This window comes from Pogona vitticeps, chromosome 7 (assembly GCF_051106095.1).
Source record: "Pogona vitticeps strain Pit_001003342236 chromosome 7, PviZW2.1, whole genome shotgun sequence".
NCBI classification, from domain to species: domain Eukaryota; kingdom Metazoa; phylum Chordata; class Lepidosauria; order Squamata; family Agamidae; genus Pogona; species Pogona vitticeps.
This window is the reverse complement of record NC_135789.1, coordinates 23,773,407-23,789,901: the sequence shown is the minus strand read 5'-3', so window position 1 is coordinate 23,789,901 and position 16,495 is coordinate 23,773,407. Positions and strand designations below refer to the sequence as shown.

The 16,495-nt window shown below is 46.5% G+C and overlaps 1 protein-coding gene across 2 annotated transcripts; it reads left to right on the top strand.

Annotated features, from left to right (window-relative positions):
• Positions 1 to 213: 213 nt before the first annotated feature.
• On the top strand, positions 214 to 14,997 carry LOC140701718 (intraflagellar transport protein 22 homolog). Of its 2 annotated transcripts, none has more exons than XM_078379347.1 (6): positions 214 to 415; positions 2,001 to 2,080; positions 3,933 to 4,022; positions 5,218 to 5,420; positions 7,838 to 7,938; positions 10,574 to 14,997. In XM_078379347.1, exons 1-5 carry the CDS (start codon positions 377 to 379, stop codon positions 7,852 to 7,854), a joined length of 429 nt encoding a protein of 142 aa, XP_078235473.1. In that variant the 5' UTR covers positions 214 to 376; the 3' UTR covers positions 7,855 to 7,938; positions 10,574 to 14,997. The 2 variants fall into 2 exon arrangements, with proteins under 2 accessions (XP_078235473.1, XP_078235472.1); XM_078379346.1 differs by having other exon boundaries at positions 9,900 to 14,997.
• The last annotated feature ends 1,498 nt before the right edge of the window (positions 14,998 to 16,495 follow it).

Here is a 16,495-nt window from a genome sequence, read left to right as displayed (position 1 = left end):
TGTCCTTGGTTTTCCCCTTTCTGGAAATGGCAATTCCCAGAGCATCCTATCCGATGTCGGGAACTGCTTCTCCCCCCCACCCAAAAAAAGTAAATTTCCAAAGCTCTACTTCCAGCATCAGAAATATAAGCAAATAGGTCAACAGGGAAGGCTTCTCGTCTGCGAGAGGAACAAGCTTCTCCTGTTGAACTGAGACCTAGCGTGGAGGCCGCCTCTCCTCCCTCCAGCTTCTCTCCGCCCCTAGCAACCGTCCCTAGCAACGCGGTGCCGCTGAGTTGGGCGGAGCCGCGGGGATTCTTCGGCCCACCGTTCGACCCCTCACATCGGATTCTTTCCCTACGCGAGGCCGAGGCTTTGCGGCCTGGTCCGGAAAGGTATGCTGAAGGTGAAAATCCTCTTCGTTGGCCCCAGCGAGGTGAGTCTGAGATGGGACACACACACACACCTCAGTTTTTCTCATTTCTGGCTACCCTTTAGATCTGACGAAGAGGATTTATCCTGTCTCCCCTGTTAGCAAGCCAAGCGCTGGAACGTTACTACAAACGATGCCTCGCTGGAAAAGTCGAAATAAATAAATAAATAAATAAATACCTAAATAGATCCATAAAAAGCCTCTCAACAAAGTTGCTACTTCGTGTTCCAGAGGAGGAGACAGAAGGGAGAACTAGTAGCCATCAGACTATTTATACATTTATGTATATAGCCATCCCTTTATTTGTGCATTCATTTGTTTATTGCATGTATTTATCACCAGGATTGCAAAGCGAGTTGCACTAAAATTAAAATAAAGCAGAGGGAGAAGTGGTGCTGGCATGCACAGGAGCTGTAAGTAGGCTGAAGGCATGCTTCCCTGGGCTGATCTCTTCAAATAGTGTGGACTACAACTCCCATCAGTCCCAGCCAGCGGTGCCAGTGGCTGGGAAAGGATGAGTGGGAGTGTGCTAAACATTTCAGGGGAAATGTCCTAGGAATGAAGCATTGCAGATTGGGGCTCATGGGAAATAAGAGTGCACCCCCATCCGTAGGGTCTGCTGGTAAGATCCTGAGCTGGGTGAAAACGAGTTGTAAATATGCGCCCCTTAGCCGGCCCCAGCTTTTAAGCACTTTATAAGGCAACTGGGGGAAGATTTTTGGAAAGGGGTGCGGGAGGGGAATAACCTGTGCAAGCATCCACCAGCATTAGAACCCTCCCTTTTCCACAGATATCCTCTCTGTTAGGTGATAGTCATGTTTCTCCAGAAGGAAACATGATACTTGGAGCTGGTGATGGTAAAAGAAGACTCATTGGAAAAGGCAATCATGCTAGGAAAAGCTGAAGGGAGCAGGAAAAGAGGAAGCCTGAATATGAGATGGACTGACTCGGTGACAGAAACCACAGCTCTTCATTTGCAAGAGATGAGCAGGGCTGTTAATGGACAGGACCATTTGGAGGCCACGAATTCAAATAGGGACATGGTGGCGCTATGGGTTAAACCACAGATCCCTCTGTGCTGCAAGGTCGGAAGAACAGCTGTCGTAAGATCGAATCCACGCGATGGAGTGAGCTCCCGTCACTTGTCCCAGCTCCTTGCCAACCTAGCCGTTCAAAAGCACATAAAAAATGTGAGTCGATAAATAGGTACCACCTCGGTGGGAAGGTCACGGCGTTCTGTGTCTAGTCTCGCTGGCCACGTGACCACGGAAACCGTCTTTGGACAAACACTGGCTCTATGGCTTGGAGATGGGGATGAGCACCGCGCCCTAGAGCCGCACATGGCTGACTAAATGTCAAGGGGAACCTTTACCTTTACCTAATTCAAATAGTCACCAACTTGATGGAATATAACAAGCTGCTGTTTGCCGTTAGATTGTTATGGGTTTTATATGTGTGTGTGTGTTTGTGTGTGTGCGTTTAAATGAAAGTAATAAATAAACCAGTCACTCAATTAATTAATGCTTCACTGTAGCTCCCAGCTGCTCCGATAAATGGTAAATCATGCTTCTGTGCTTATTTATGGCAGGCTGGAAAATCTGTTTTAGCGAACTTCTTATCAGAAAGCACGGAGGGGATTGGCACCTACATCCCAACCCAAGGAGTAAGGTATGTGTGTGCTGCCCGGCCGCAATGCCTAGTCAAAAAACAGGCTTTGTTCTATTCCTGTGTAGCACGGCTTGTTAAATGCAAAACCTCACAAGCAGGTGTTTGGTTTTTCTCCCTCTGCAAAGCCATCTGGAACCCTACAAACTCTGAAAAGTACTTCCCCAGGAAATTGTGCATTTCAGCTTTGTAAATGAGCCCAAATAGGCTCTCACAAGCTGGCTGAGTAGCTCTGTAGTTTAGGTCTCTGAGTGCGGAGCCAGAGGTTGGGAGTTCGAATTCTCACTGCACCTCCTGGGAGAAGAGCCAGCCTGGGTGGCCTTGGGCCAGCTGCCCAGTTCCACAGATTTCCCCCTGGAAGAAGGGAAGGGTAAATCCCTTCTGTGTATTTTCTACTTGGAAAACCCTAAAAAAAAGATCACCAGAAGTCAGAAATGACTTGACAGCACATGGTTCTTACAATAGCATAACAGCTGGCTGGGTAGCTCCATGGTTTAGGTCTCTGGCTGCAGAACCAGAAGTTGGGAGTTTGATTCCTCACTTCTGGGTACCCTCTGCCTGGAAAACCCGAATAAGTCAGAATTGACTTGAGGGCACATGAATTATTATTATTATTGTCTGTTAATATTGGCCTTAGTTTTCTCTCAAATTCCTTCCATTTCAGAAGTTTGGTTTTTCTCTTTCAGTAAATAAGCTACACGGTATCTTGAAATACCATCAACAAAAATTAGAATGTATTGTTTCCACCCACCTATGGAACATTAAGCGGTCCACACAGGTTTGAACTGTTTCGATGTTGCATTTCTTTTGTACCGTGTTAATTTGCTCTTATATTCAGTTTATAAACATGGTCTTTCATGGGTGCTTCGACCCCTCCGCAAAAGGCCTCTCTTGGGGTTAGCATCCTCAGTTGGCTTGCTTGAGATGCAGGTCCTTCCTGTTGGAAGCAAGGCTTTCTGCCAAGTAATGAGGTCCCAAACTGTTTAGGGCTTTATAGGTTAGAACTGTCACCTTGAAGCTGGCAAAAGAGGGGCACAGCCGGGGCAATCTGCCTCCGGTGGCAATCGGTGGACGCTATTTGAATGTCCACAGACAGTGTTGGGTCCAGTAGGACATCTGAACTACAAATCCCATTCTTCGCAGCGAGAGTCGCACCCTCTTAGGAGAGGGACATCCGGTCTGCAGACAGCCAGAGCACCCACCTGAAAGACCTCCATCTTGTCCAGGTTCAGCCTCAATCTGTTGCCCCCACCCCCGTCCACTCCAGTACCGCAGCCAGGTCGCATTCAAGGGATGGGACCGCATCCACTGGAGAAGGCTGGAAGGAGAGAGAGAGAGCAGTGTGTCCGTCGGCATATGGGTGACCTCCCCCAGTGGCCTCTGATATTAAGCAGCAACAGGGAGATGCTGAGCCCTTGAGGGACTCTCACAATCGAAAGTCAAAGAGGTGGAGACCGTCTCTTCCAAGTTGCACTCTCTGGGGACGGTCTTCCAGGAAGGACTGGAGCCAGGACCGAGCCAGGTCACCGATCCCCAGTCGAGAGAGCCTCCCCAGGAGGATACCGTGGTCAATGGCATCAAAGACCCTGAGGGTTTGAGAAGGACCAGCAGGGACATTTTACCCCTGTTGGCCTCCCTCAAAGGATCATCATGCAGGGTGAGCAATACCTCTTGTGCCATGACACAGCCTGATCCTTTGTTGTATTTATACAATATTGTATTGAATACTTGTATTTTTTGCATATATGACATTGTGGTGTTAAAGTTGCTCGTACATACATGTATTTCTTGTATTTTTTGCCTTTATTACGTGGGGATGTTAAAGTTGCTTGTATCTGTATTTCTTTCATTTCAGAATCCTAGAATATGAGAATCCCCAAATTGGTGGAAACGGCAAAGGAGCCAGGTGTCGATTTGAACTGTGGGATTGTGGTGGGGATCAAAAGTAAGTGGGCCTGCCATGTACTTTGCCACCTCTCTCAGCATAGGTTCAGTTCAGATGCGCAACGATGGTTCAAGGAACTTTCCCCGGTGGTTTAAATTATATATCTTTATTTTTATTTAATTCACTTAGTGACCAAAAATACCAATATTTTTAAATGCCACAAAGAGATTCTAAAATGTAACATGTTCACAGCAGTGACTGATTGACTGATTGATTAATTGATTGATTTACTTATTCATTTGACTTATCTCACCCAGCTAGTGATAGTATGATAACCCTCACAGCAGGGTTATCATATTATCCATTCTACTCAATAATTAAATACAGTAGTCATTAATTTAGGGACCTATGGAATAAATGTAAAGAACAGAACTAAAGACACAATATGCACACGGTGTTGAAAGATGGGCTTTTAAATCAACTCTAGCCAATTTCAATGAGGAAGCTGCATTTGTTTGTTCCTGCATGTCTAGCAAAAATAAAAACAGAAAAGTATTGATCTCTTAAAGAGTAATCAGTTTATTTCAGTGCCAAGGTGCATGAATTCGAATTCACTTCCTCAGACTTTGCTAACGAAAATGCTCCCTTCAGCTCACTGACCTTCATCTAAACATATCCTTGGTGGCTGAAATCCTGTTGCGCTGTTACCCCAAAGACATAATGTCTAGAACTGAATTGCCCTGAGTTAACAAATCATGCTGCTCATTGTGCAACGGAAAATTTTTAACTTGCATAGTGGCTCAACAAGATTTTGGCCCATCTAGGATGAATAATGACAGCCACTATGTGCGAGTCCTAAATGTTCAAAATTGAACCTGTGAGGTTAGAGATTGGTCAGGCAGCCACCAACACACAGGGCTCCACCACAGAGTAAAGTCTCTGTTATACCCAGATCTTTATTTCATCCAAAAATGAAACATCAGATGAGGCACAAGTTTGGGGGGGGCTCACTGAAGAACATTCCCCACAGTATTGTCCTGTGCCAGAGTAGATAATCAGCAATGATTTTAAAAAGTTAAATAACAAAAATTGATTTTTCAAAATTTAAAATAAAAAACCCCTATTTTTTAAAAAATTAAATGTTTGATTTCAATCAGATCCAACTTGATCTGTGCATAAAAATCCAGCTGCAGAACCTCAAACTGGAAGTGCCTTCTGTATTCCCAGCCATGGGGTGTGCCTGTCTTGCTTCCAGATTCGAGACTTGTTGGCCAGCTCTGGTGAAGGATGCCCACGGGGTCGTCGTGGTCTTCAACCCGGGCTTGCCCAGCCACGTGAAGGAAATCGAGATGTGGCATTCGTACTTTGTCCACCAGCAGCAGCTGCTTGAGAGCCAGTGCTTGCTCATTGCCCATCGCAAGCCAGGCAGTGGGGGAGACCCAGAGAACCTCAACTTGCGTAAGGCCATCAACGTTTTTATTCCTTAACAATGTATTGGGTTGTTTCCTAAGAGGTAACCTTTTTAGTTTGTTTTGGCATGTTGGAGAAGAAGAAAAAAGAATGGACAGGGGAATGGACAATATATTGTGGGATCTTAAAAGATTAAGTTCTGTGTGAGCTGCTGTGGGTATACAGTATAGGGTAAATAAAATCAATACTAAAAACACGTTCAATGCAGTTAAGGTACAACAATCCATTTTAAAAACCTCACTCAGGCAAGCCAGTCACTCAGGGAAAGTCTTCCTGAAGAGAAAAGTCTTGGCTTGCTTGCAGAAGGACAGCAAAGACTGGGCCAGACTGGCCTCCAGTGGGAGGGAGTTCCAGAGTCTCTGGGAGCAGCCACAGAGAAGGCCTTGTCCTGTGTCTCCATCAAACACAACTGTAAAGGTAGTGGGATGGAGAAAAGGGTCTCTCCGGATGATCTTAACACTTGAGCAGACTCATGGAGGGAGATGCAGTCCTTTAGTATTAATGATGCATGTGCCTTTGTCCATTCCCCATATTCCCACTGAGTCCTGACTTTGCCATAATGGGGGAAATGGACAAGCGCTCCATGAGTCTGTGGCAGTGCATTTTGACCCGCAAAAGGTCACACACAAACAAATCTCTTCCTCTTCTAGCTGCCATTGTAGTTTGTCCATTTCTCTCCTGCCTCTTTGACAACACAGGGGGTGTGGCGTGTCTCTCCGAGCAGACCTTCTAATAATGCTTTGGCTCTCCATCTTTGAAGCTTCCCCACTCAATAGGTTGCAGCTGGGCAGGGTGTGATTTGCTGGCCCCAGGTCTTCTTTCATTCAGCGTGGAGCCTGGGGCAAAGGAGGAGAAGCAGAGAGACCCTCAGGAGGGGGGCTGGGACAGGGGCTAACCCCGGCTACCCGCTCCCTGTACCCCGAGTCCTTTTCCCCTGAGAAGGAAGGAAGCCCAAGCCCCCTCCCTGGGCTGAAGGTGGCCGGCTGGAGGGTGTCCAGGTCTGGCACACCAGGAACCCACCCCTTGCAGCCTCGCTCCCCCCCCCACAAATTGCAGGGGACACCCAGGGAGCCTCCCCTTCTCAGCCGCCCACCTGCCTTTGGCTTTCCCAGGCCTTACAAAATTGGGGTTCCGGTCCTGCAAAGGTTTGGGCCGGCTGAGGTGCTCTCTCCTCCAGCAGGAGGCTGGGGGGTGGGTGGAAAGGGCCTCTGCCCCCCAACCGGGGTTGAGCGCTCCGACCCCCTCCCCTTCCTCACCTGTTTTACGAGGGGCTCCAATCCATGGGCTCCTCCTCATCATAGATGGAAGGAGCCCAATCCATAGCCTCCTCGTCCTCGGTGGACGGGCTCCACTCCATTTCTTCAGCTGTCAGGGAAAGAAGTGTACACATTCTATCAGTGGAAACTTGACTGGATAACTGACCGCCCTATGGCGATCGTTTGGGTCCATGGGATCCTTCCTCCCCCCCTTCCCAGCTCCCAGGATTGGGACCATGGATCACGAGGGGGCCCAATGAGTGTGGGGTTTGCCAGTGTGGGGTGGGGGCCCCCACTTGGCCCATTCCCACTCAGGCACCGACACACACATGCGTGCCCCCTCCACCCCCGCCCGTGGGGCGGCCAAAGGCAGGGAAGCTCCCTGGCCAAACCTCTAGGGCGCCCCACAGTCCTCCCCTCTGGAATGACAGGGCCGGGAGCCCAGAGCCTTACAGGGCACCCATCCCGGTTGGGCAGGGAACCCACCGAGGCAGGGCCCGAGGAGGCACCCACCGGGAGACCCACTGCCTCCACTTGCCCCACGGCCCAGGCGGAGGGAGACCACCCCTGACCCCCTGCCCAAGGCCGTACCTGGAGGAACAGATGGGGCCTGGCTGGAGACGCTGGAAAAGGCCAGAGGGATCGGGGCAGGAGGGATCGGGGCAAAAAAGGCTGGGGCAGGAGGGATCGGGGCAAAAAAGGCTGGGGCAGGAGGGATCGGGGCCTGACGGGCACGGGAAGAACAGAGCGGGGCCAGAGGGGCAGGGGGAGGAAGGAGAGGGGCAGGAGGGATCGGGGCAGGAGAACCAAAGGGAGGAGGAGGCGCCTCCAGGCAACGCTGCAACCTGTGGGAGAAAACAAGACCCTCAGTGAGCCAGAGGGCAAGTAAAGCCGGAGGGTCCCGTTTCCCGTTTTACAATGGGAAATTGGAGGATCAATTTGGCAGGGGAGATTTTGTCTCTTGACCCTAACCAATCGCCAGAACTTAGAAGAGTTTTTCTGTTTTGCAACTAAAATTATTTCCTCCCATAGGGAATGAGTGTATTCTTTTTTTCTTTTGATAAATTAGATGTTTGTATGCTGCTTTTTGAATCCCAAGCTTCTGTTGGATTTCCTGTCTTTGTTTGTTGTTTGATTTTTTTTAAACAGGTAATAGAAAGCTGTAAGGGCTTTTCTTGCTCCTTGACAATCTTTATCAAACCAGGGTTTGGACTTCCTAAAGGATGTGAATGGGTGGTCTTTAGGTTCAGGTAAATTTATTTTTAATTCCTGTTTTAAACTATTATAGATCTTAATGGGGTCAATCTGTACATTATGATCCCGCTCTTCGAATTTATGAATACTGTGATCTTTGACCTCTGTTATTTCTCTAAACCTGATTGAATTTGTGCGGACCATCTCACTGTATAACTTAATACTTGCGGGCCTTCATAAGAAGGCTGCTCAGTCATAATTTGGGTTGTAAACGAGAATTTAGCCTGAAGCAGTAGGGGGAAATGGTCACTCTCTAAGTAGGGTAACACCTGGAAGCTGGTTATGAGTGGGATTAGAGAGGCACAAACTAGCATATAATCAATAGTACTAGATCCTTGTCCTGACATAGAGGTGAACTCCATTCAAAAGGTACAGATCCAATTTGGTGGCTACTTTGGCCAGATACAATCCTGCAAGATTTGAGGTTGAGTCTTTAAAAAGCCTTGGGGAAGGGAGAAATTTATAAGAGTTATCCGGATCATTAAAAAACTCCTTGTACTCAAATTCAAGGCTGGCATCATCAGGGCCAAGACGTGCATTAAAATCTCCTAGAAGTATCATCTTTGCTTTTGAGTGATCTACTAATAGGTTTGCTACATATATCTCTAGAGAATTCCAGGCTTCGGTTATTTGTTGTTTTAATGTGAATGGGGGAATATATACATTTATTAAAATTAGACTCTCTTCCCCACTTTTCAGGAATATGGGTAACAAAAGATCTTTATCAATTAATCTACAGAAATTATAAAAATCTATTTAAATTCACAAAAGAAAAAAATGACAAAGTGGGTCAATTTGAACCTATCAATGCTGGGGAGAATTGCTTTGATTAAATCTTATATATTACCAAAATTTCCATTTCTATTTCAAAATATCCCATTACAGCCAGATAAAAAAAAGTAAAACTATGGCAAGGAAAGCTAGAAAATTTTATTGCAGGAAAAGGAAAGAAGATAAGATTTATAAACAGTGTCAAATATAGACACGGTCAAAATGGGGAATTAGGGATACCACAGCTCCAAAAATATTATGAAGCTTTGCAAATAAACCCAATTATTAAATTTATACAAATTGACGAGACTTGTAAAATTTCCGATTGGGTCAAAATGGAAAGTGAAATGAAAACGGACATAGTAAATAAGTATATTTATACTACAAAAAAAATTGGAAAAGGAGAACAAATACAGAACCCATTCATTTCTGAAACATTAAGGATATGGAGAAAACATAGTAAAACATTGCCCCCCCCCAGTATCCCCTTTATGTCCCCTCATGGATCACCCAGATTTTAAAGAGAAATATGCACAATTTAAGGAATGGAAGCAAATTGGAATATATAGAATTAATGACTTATTCGACTCAGGGGAACCACTTACTATCAGGCAAATAGAAGAAAAAAATAAAGCAAATAAAAAGCAATTGGCTACAAATAAAACAAATAAGAAGTTTCGCGACTCACAAAAAACTGGCCATCTAAGAACATTAACTGAATTTGAACAATATTGTATACAAAAAGATAAAAATAAAAAGAGAGGACTAACCTCCCTAATATATAAAAGCATTATAATATATAAAAGCATTATTGAGAAAGAATATGGAAAAGGTGGAGGTTCTAAAACAGTGTGGGAAACAAATTTAAATATTAATATACCTGAAGAAATTTGGACAGGAATCTGGAAAAAAATATCCATATACATCTATTTCAGCAAGTACAAAAGAAATGGTTCTAAAGTTAGTGCATTGATAGCATCTATCCCCTACAAAACTACATAGAATTAATAAAGATGTATCTGATAAATGTTGGAGGAACTGCAGACAAAAGGGAACTCTGGAACATATGTGGATCTCTTGCCCCAAAATAGAAACTTTTTGGCTGGAGGTAATTAAATGGATAGAAACACTGACTAATCAAAAATAGAGATTAATGAAACATTATTGTTATTTTCATTATTCACAGGGGGAAATGAGAAACTACAATATAAAGAATTAGTTGCAAATCTTATAGGCACCGCAAGATCTGAAATAGCTAAAAATTGGGAAAAAACCCCAAGATCTCTCACTGCAAGCATTCACAAGTAAAATATGGTATACATTGCTGATGGAAAAATTACTGTACTAATAAAGTTAGAGCACATAGAGCAGTGGTCCTCAACCTTGGGCCTCCAGATGTTCTTGGACTTCAACTCCCAGAAATCCTGGCCAGCAGAGGTAATGGGGAAAGCTTCTGCGAGTTGTACTCCAAGAACATCTGGAGGCCCAAGGTTGGGGACCACTGACATAGAGGACAAATATGCCATAGTAAATTCACGAAACATTGGAAGCCATTATTAAAATATGCTGATAAAATAGACTTTGAGACATGTGGTTTGAAAAGAGACCTGGACTATTGGTCATTATTTCTTTAAAAGGTGATGGGGAAAGGTATATGTGTGATTTGGAGAAATGTGGGGGATAGTTTTGTATTTAATATTTGCAATATGGTCGATTGTCTTTTCATTCTTTAGAAATAGATAAATTTTAAAAAAATAAAAAAAATAAATCATAGCATTTACCAAAAAAAGAAAAAAATATATAGGGAGCGGAGCTCACTACAGACGCTGCCTTCTCCCTCACCCTCTCCCTTTTTTGCAGGGCCCTTCCTTACCAGATCTGCAGGGGACGGAAGAAAGGCTCTTGATGCCCACAAATAGGGCAGATCCGCATTGCCTGGCCTTCTGGTGGCTGGTCCTGATGGTGGGGCCAGCGGCCCAATAGGCCCAGCGAGGGCTCCTCGGGACCCAGGGCGGCAGCGATGGCCACGCTGGCGCCAGCGGCCACGGTCACCGAGAGGGCCAAGCTGCAGGGCCCCAGCCCGACCAGCATGGAAGAGACTAGGAGTGTCCCAGCGAATGCAAGGGACACTCCCAATGTGACGATGCTCCGCCGTGCCAGGAGCCGGTGGCCCCTGCACGACGGTCCTGCCACTGAATAAAGTTTTGTTGGGGATGCCAACACCTGCCAATCTGCCATTGTGGCGAAAGGCTTCCCCAAAGTCGCCAGGGGAGGAGGACGAGGGGGAGGAGGAGGTAAAAGAGGGCCAGGAGCAGGGAGAGGAGAAGGAAGAGGAGCAGGATTAGGGGCAGGAGCGGGACCAGGGGCAGGAGCAGAAACCGGAGGAAGACGAGGAGCAGGAACAGGAGAAAAAGCAGGAGCTCAGTGGAAAAGCAGCTGGACGGCAAAGAGGGTCCGGCGACAAAGAGCAGCTAGCAACGGTCCCCTCGGAATCCCCCAGAGAGCTGGCCAATAGGGGCAGGTTGCCAAGCGGAATGCCTCAGACAGCGGGGGTCACCCCGAGCAACGGTGGAACCCCCTGTCCTGGGGGCGGGGCTTCGCTTAGGCCCCGCCCCAGGCTGTGCACACCTGGGTGCTCTCTGGTCCTGCCCCCTGGGAAAGAAGCGTGCCCACCTGGACTAGAGGAGGGAGGTGGGTGTGGCCGACAGGTGGGCCCTTCCCTCGGCTGAACTGAGTTCCTGTGGACGGCAGAGAGAGGCTCCTTGGCTCTGTGGGGTCCGTCCTGAGGATGACCCCTGACCTCTGAAGACCTATAAGGCCATAAGGTCGCTGAGGTTTGTGATTTTCTAAAGGGATCTGATCAAGGAATCCCCCATCCTTGCCTCCAGGTTGTTATACTGGCTAGCGATAGCATCTGTTCTTGATTTTTCCTGCTCCAACCCCTGCTTTCTGTGGTTTTCCCACGTCTACCTATTGAAGCGTTCTGTAAAATCCAGAAGCTTGCAGCCTTTGGTTCAGTAGCGGTTGCTACTAAGATTTGCCACTTCTAGAGTTTGGTTTGGTTCAAAAATGTAGAGCTGCCTTGTGCTCGCTTTCCTCTGATTCTTTGAAAGAATTTTTGGAAACATTTCCATGCCAATTTTTCAGCTTTTATGCCATTCTCTCATCAATATTAAGTGGTAATTTGAGGTGGTTTTTTTTTTTAATTCCAAGGTACAATAACAGAATTGGCCACTAGGGGGAACTAGATTTTTTTATCTCTCCCCCCCCTCTGCTACTACAATGCTCCGAGTTAATAACATGGGGTGTAATGAATGAGTTACTCAACAGGAGTAACCGCAGCAATATGGGAAACGTGGCTACTGGAACATAATGATGAATAAATTTAGTTTGAAATGGAATATTCTGAGTTTGGGCTGGCCCTGGTTCATCCCACCTGCACCCCGTTTTGACTCCTCTCAGAAAGCTGGGGAGGGGAGCCGTTTCCCGCCCAGACCACTGCAGGCTTCCTTCACCCATCATTGCAAGGGGGGGCATGGCTGTAATTTACAAGAGGGTGGTGATTGAGCCTTTCCCAGAAAAAAAAATTGAGCTAGGAAGCTGTAACCACCACATTATTCTACGTATTCCCCCAGGAAGTCAATGCACTTGTGACATCTGTCCTGCAGCTTCTTAAGTCCCTGCAAATAAAATTCTTCCGACTGCTGGTGTAACCACTCGTTTGAAGCATTAGTTGCCTCCAGAACACTCCCAAATCGTTGTCCCTTTAGGTGTTTTTTTTTTTTTTTAAAGTTTGGGGAACAGATAATCGTCACAGGGAGCCAGATTGGGAGAATAGGGTGGATGGGGCATCCCTTGAAAGCCTTTAGGACGTCAGTTTTGCCATTGTTTCACCTGCATTGTTTCACATGCAACAGGATGACACCTCTGGAGAGCTTTCCTCGACGTTTTTCCTTAAGGTTTTGCCTCAACCGTCAAGAAAGCACAGTAATATTTTGCATTGGTGGTTGAACCCTGTTGGAGGTCGTCCACCAGCAAAACTCCCTTCTTATCCCAAAAAGCTGTGGCCATTTGCTTCTGCACCGACCTTTGCACTCGGAACTTCTTCGGCCTGGGGGAACCCCTGTGCCTCCATTCCTTAGACTGTCCCTTCGTCTCAGCATCATAACAGTGGATCCATGTCTCATCACCAGTTGCCATTTTGCCCAGAAACTGTTACTCATTTCTTGCAAAATGTTCCAAAATAGCCACCGAGGACTTCACACGTTTCCTCTTTGGTTCGGTTGTCAAAAGTTTGGGGATCCACTTTGCGGCCAGCTTTCTCATTTCCATGTCGCTGTGGATAATGGCCCCGACTCTCTCACGTGACATTCTCAGATACTGTATACAGCAATACTTTTGGCTGATATTCGGGGGTCCTCCATGAATAAATTGAATAAATAAATAAATGATCATGTCATGGATGGCTGTCACTTTTGCAGGCACAGAGACAGAAACAGGCCTTCCACTGGGCTTCTCACTTTCAACACCGAAACGGCCAACCCAACGCTTAGCTGTTGCATAGGAAGGGCCACTGTCACCCCTAGTTTGTGACATTTCATCATGGATCTGCTTTGCACCTTTCCCTTGGAGGAACAGGAACTTGATTATGCTCCTGTGCTCTTCCACACTGAACTTTTCTGGAGGTGCTGCCATGTTCACTTTGGACCCGAACATGACAGATATGTTAAAATCATAGGTAGTTAATTTTTGCACCATTGAATACAGACAAATTGGCCAACACACACTGCAATTTATAGCTTCCTAGCTCAATTTCCTCTGGGAGAGGCTCAATACTTATCAGCACCCCCTGGTATGTTTCCCTTCTCTTCCCCACTCAGCGCCTCTCTGATCATCTCCTGGAAGGGTGACCTCATTGAAGAAGGCCGCCCGCCGTCTGGCCTTGATCCCTGTCTGTGCCACCCGGCCTCGTGGGGAGGTGAGCGGCCGGCCGTGGGTTTGTTTCCTGCTTGCTTTCTTTATTCATTTGGGCCAAAAAGGGAAAATGAATCAATCCAGGAAGATCGCGGAAGACAAAGCGTTGCAGAGGCCGGGTGTCGAGTTATTGAAAGCAGTGAACCCCCCCCCCCCACGGTCACCAGACAGCTGACTTGCCTCCTTGAAAAGGAGATACAGGAGAGAGAGAGAGAGAGAAGCACATTCGGAGCATGGATGCAACCAGCCAGGAAGTTCCCAGCCCATCCAGTCACTCCCGGATGGGGGTCCAAGCAAGCAGCCGGCTCAGCATCCAGCATGCTCCGGGTGTGTGTCTGTGTGAGGGGGGGGGGAAGGACATGAATTGGGATTTATTTTCAGCCACTAGGTTCTCCTGGTGGTCCATGGAATTTTATGTTGGCCATTGCTTCTGTGTGAGGGACCAGAGAGAGAGAGAGAGAGAGAGAGAGAGAGAGAGATCCCATTCAGCTCTAGTCGTTTCTAAAGGGCTGATGACGGCACAAGCATCACACCAACCACCTGTGGCACCTGATTTTAAAAAGAATGCAAACCGTGAAAAAGTTTTTCCAAACAAAGCTGCAGATTCCTTAAAAGACTCCATGAGGCTGAATGATGCAGACAGCACCCCTGCCTTTCCATCAGGCTTATCCCTTTCAATTTTTTTACTTTTTATTTTGGAGGAAAAACAGCTGGTTTTGGCTGAGAAGGTCCCCTTGGGTTTTCTCATGGTGCAGGGGAGGAGATTCTGCCCTGGTTTATGAGTCTCCAGCACCCTGAGCCCTTTCCTGCATCATCTTGATGATATTAGCCAGAAGCTTGTTTAGTTATTTAAAATATTTTTAGCCCTCCGTTCTCCTTCAAAAAGAACCCCAGGTGCCTTACATCATTAAAAAGACAATCTTTAAAAGCTAAAAACAGTTGGAATGAAAAAAATATTTTAAAAAGAATTAAACGAGTATTACATTAAAAAAACAGTAATAAAATCAATAGTAAAGCACATTTAAAACAGCCAGAGCACAACAATCATTTAAAAAAATCTAGTGAAAAACAAGGTTTTCAGGGCACATTACAGGGTGCAAAAGATAAAAAACAGATAAAAATGCACAGGCAGTCTCAATTTAAAAAATATGGCTTTAAAATCACCTTTTTCTACTCTTGCTTCATAGAGAAAAGGGCGCCTTAAAAGCTTTGTTGTGAAGTGCCAAAAAATTGAATGTCTGCAAGTTTTCATGTATGTGATAAAGTTTATACTGTATGAGCAGAATAATAAAGAACCATGTGCTGTCAAATGAATTCTAACTTATGTCGACCCTTTTCAGGGTTTTTTAACATAGGGAACACACAAAACTGGTTCACAATTTCCTCTTTCTGGGGGTGCCCTTGGACTACGGTGCCGCTTGCCCCAGGCCACCCAGGCTAACTCTACTCATAGGAGGCACCGTGGAGATTCGAACTCCCAACCAAATGTAAACCACGGAGCTATCCAACCAGCAGTGTATGAGCCTACCCTGTTCAAAAATCTTAAAAGATCACAGAGCTGAAAAAGACTGCCATGCGGTGAGGGTTCGAGTTTAGGCTCCACATTCAATTTCAAGAAACCGGTAGATCTGTGTTGTTTCAAAGCAGGTGTGCGATTTATTGGGGCATTAAACAAGAAACAAGTGTCTGGAAGAGGATGGCAAGTCCTTTCTCCTTCTGCCAACGGGTCCGGAAGGAGCTTCCATTCGTCAAACAGGAATGGGTTTCTATCACTGTTGTTGTCCCATGGTTTCGGGAGATCCGCGGGGACCCAATCCATATGGTTTCCTCGTCCAGGTCGTCATCCGACAGGATCCGTCCATTGGGGTCTTGGTTCTCCCAGGGCCCTCCCTGTAAACTCCTTCTCTTCCTCTCCCTGTCTCTCCATCCCAACCTTTCTCTCCTTTCTCTCTCTCTCCTTGTTCCTTTTCTTCTCTCCATCTCCTCCTCCACTCCCTCGCCTCCGCGTCTCCCCAGTAAGAGAGTCTCGGGGGGAACCTCCGCTCTCCTCCTACAATCTGCCTCCTCTTAACCTCTCCCATAATCCAGTCCAAGGATCCTGCCTCCACATCCATTCCCAACTGGTATGAGTGTGGATGCAGTAACTGCACAAAAGACCAGTTACTACCAAGCGGTGACTGGTCTTTTCTCCTCTCTACCTCTCCGGCCCCTGCTTCAAACACCACCCTCCTTTTCTCTCTCTTCCCCCATTTTCTCCCTTTCTGTAGGTCTTCTGTCAGCTCCTCTATCCCTGTCTCCTGCTGAGGTACCACTGCAGGTTCTGGTGCTGGTTTTTGGGGGTCCACGTCCTTGTTGAGGAGAGACGGCTCTCCAGTGAGTGGGGTACCCCCTCTCGCCCTCTGTTTCACACATGCCTGACTTCTTGGGGGGCAGGGGGGATTATACATATGTATGTATGTATGTATGTATGTATGTATGTATGTATGTATGTATGTATGTATGTATGTATGTATGTATGTATGTATGTATGTATGTATGTATGTATGTATGTTTTCTTCTCTCTTTTTTTGCAAAAGAACTGCCCTTTTCCTTGGAGCAGGTATTGCTCCATGCTGTTGGGGGGGTGTTAAATTAGGAGGTTGCCCTTTATTAGAGGCATGTTTGAAAGGCTGGCCTGAATCTGCCTGAATCTGGTCCCTCAGGGAGGAGAAAAGAGGCAAAGAGGATCAGCCAGGGATTCTTGTTGCCATGCCAGAAATATATGGCTCACCTGTTTTCCCCCCACTCTAGAGCTAGGGAAAATTTCTG

Excerpts from the sequence above, each read along its gene's own strand:
- LOC140701718 (XM_078379347.1), top strand. The coding sequence starts at position 377 with ATGCTGAAGGTGAAAATCCTCTTCGTTGGCCCCAGCGAG. Across the intron at positions 416-2,000 it reads TCTTCGTTGGCCCCAGCGAG|GCTGGAAAATCTGTTTTAGC; the intron begins GTGAGTCTGAGA and ends TATTTATGGCAG. Across the intron at positions 2,081-3,932 it reads ATCCCAACCCAAGGAGTAAG|AATCCTAGAATATGAGAATC; the intron begins GTATGTGTGTGC and ends CTTTCATTTCAG.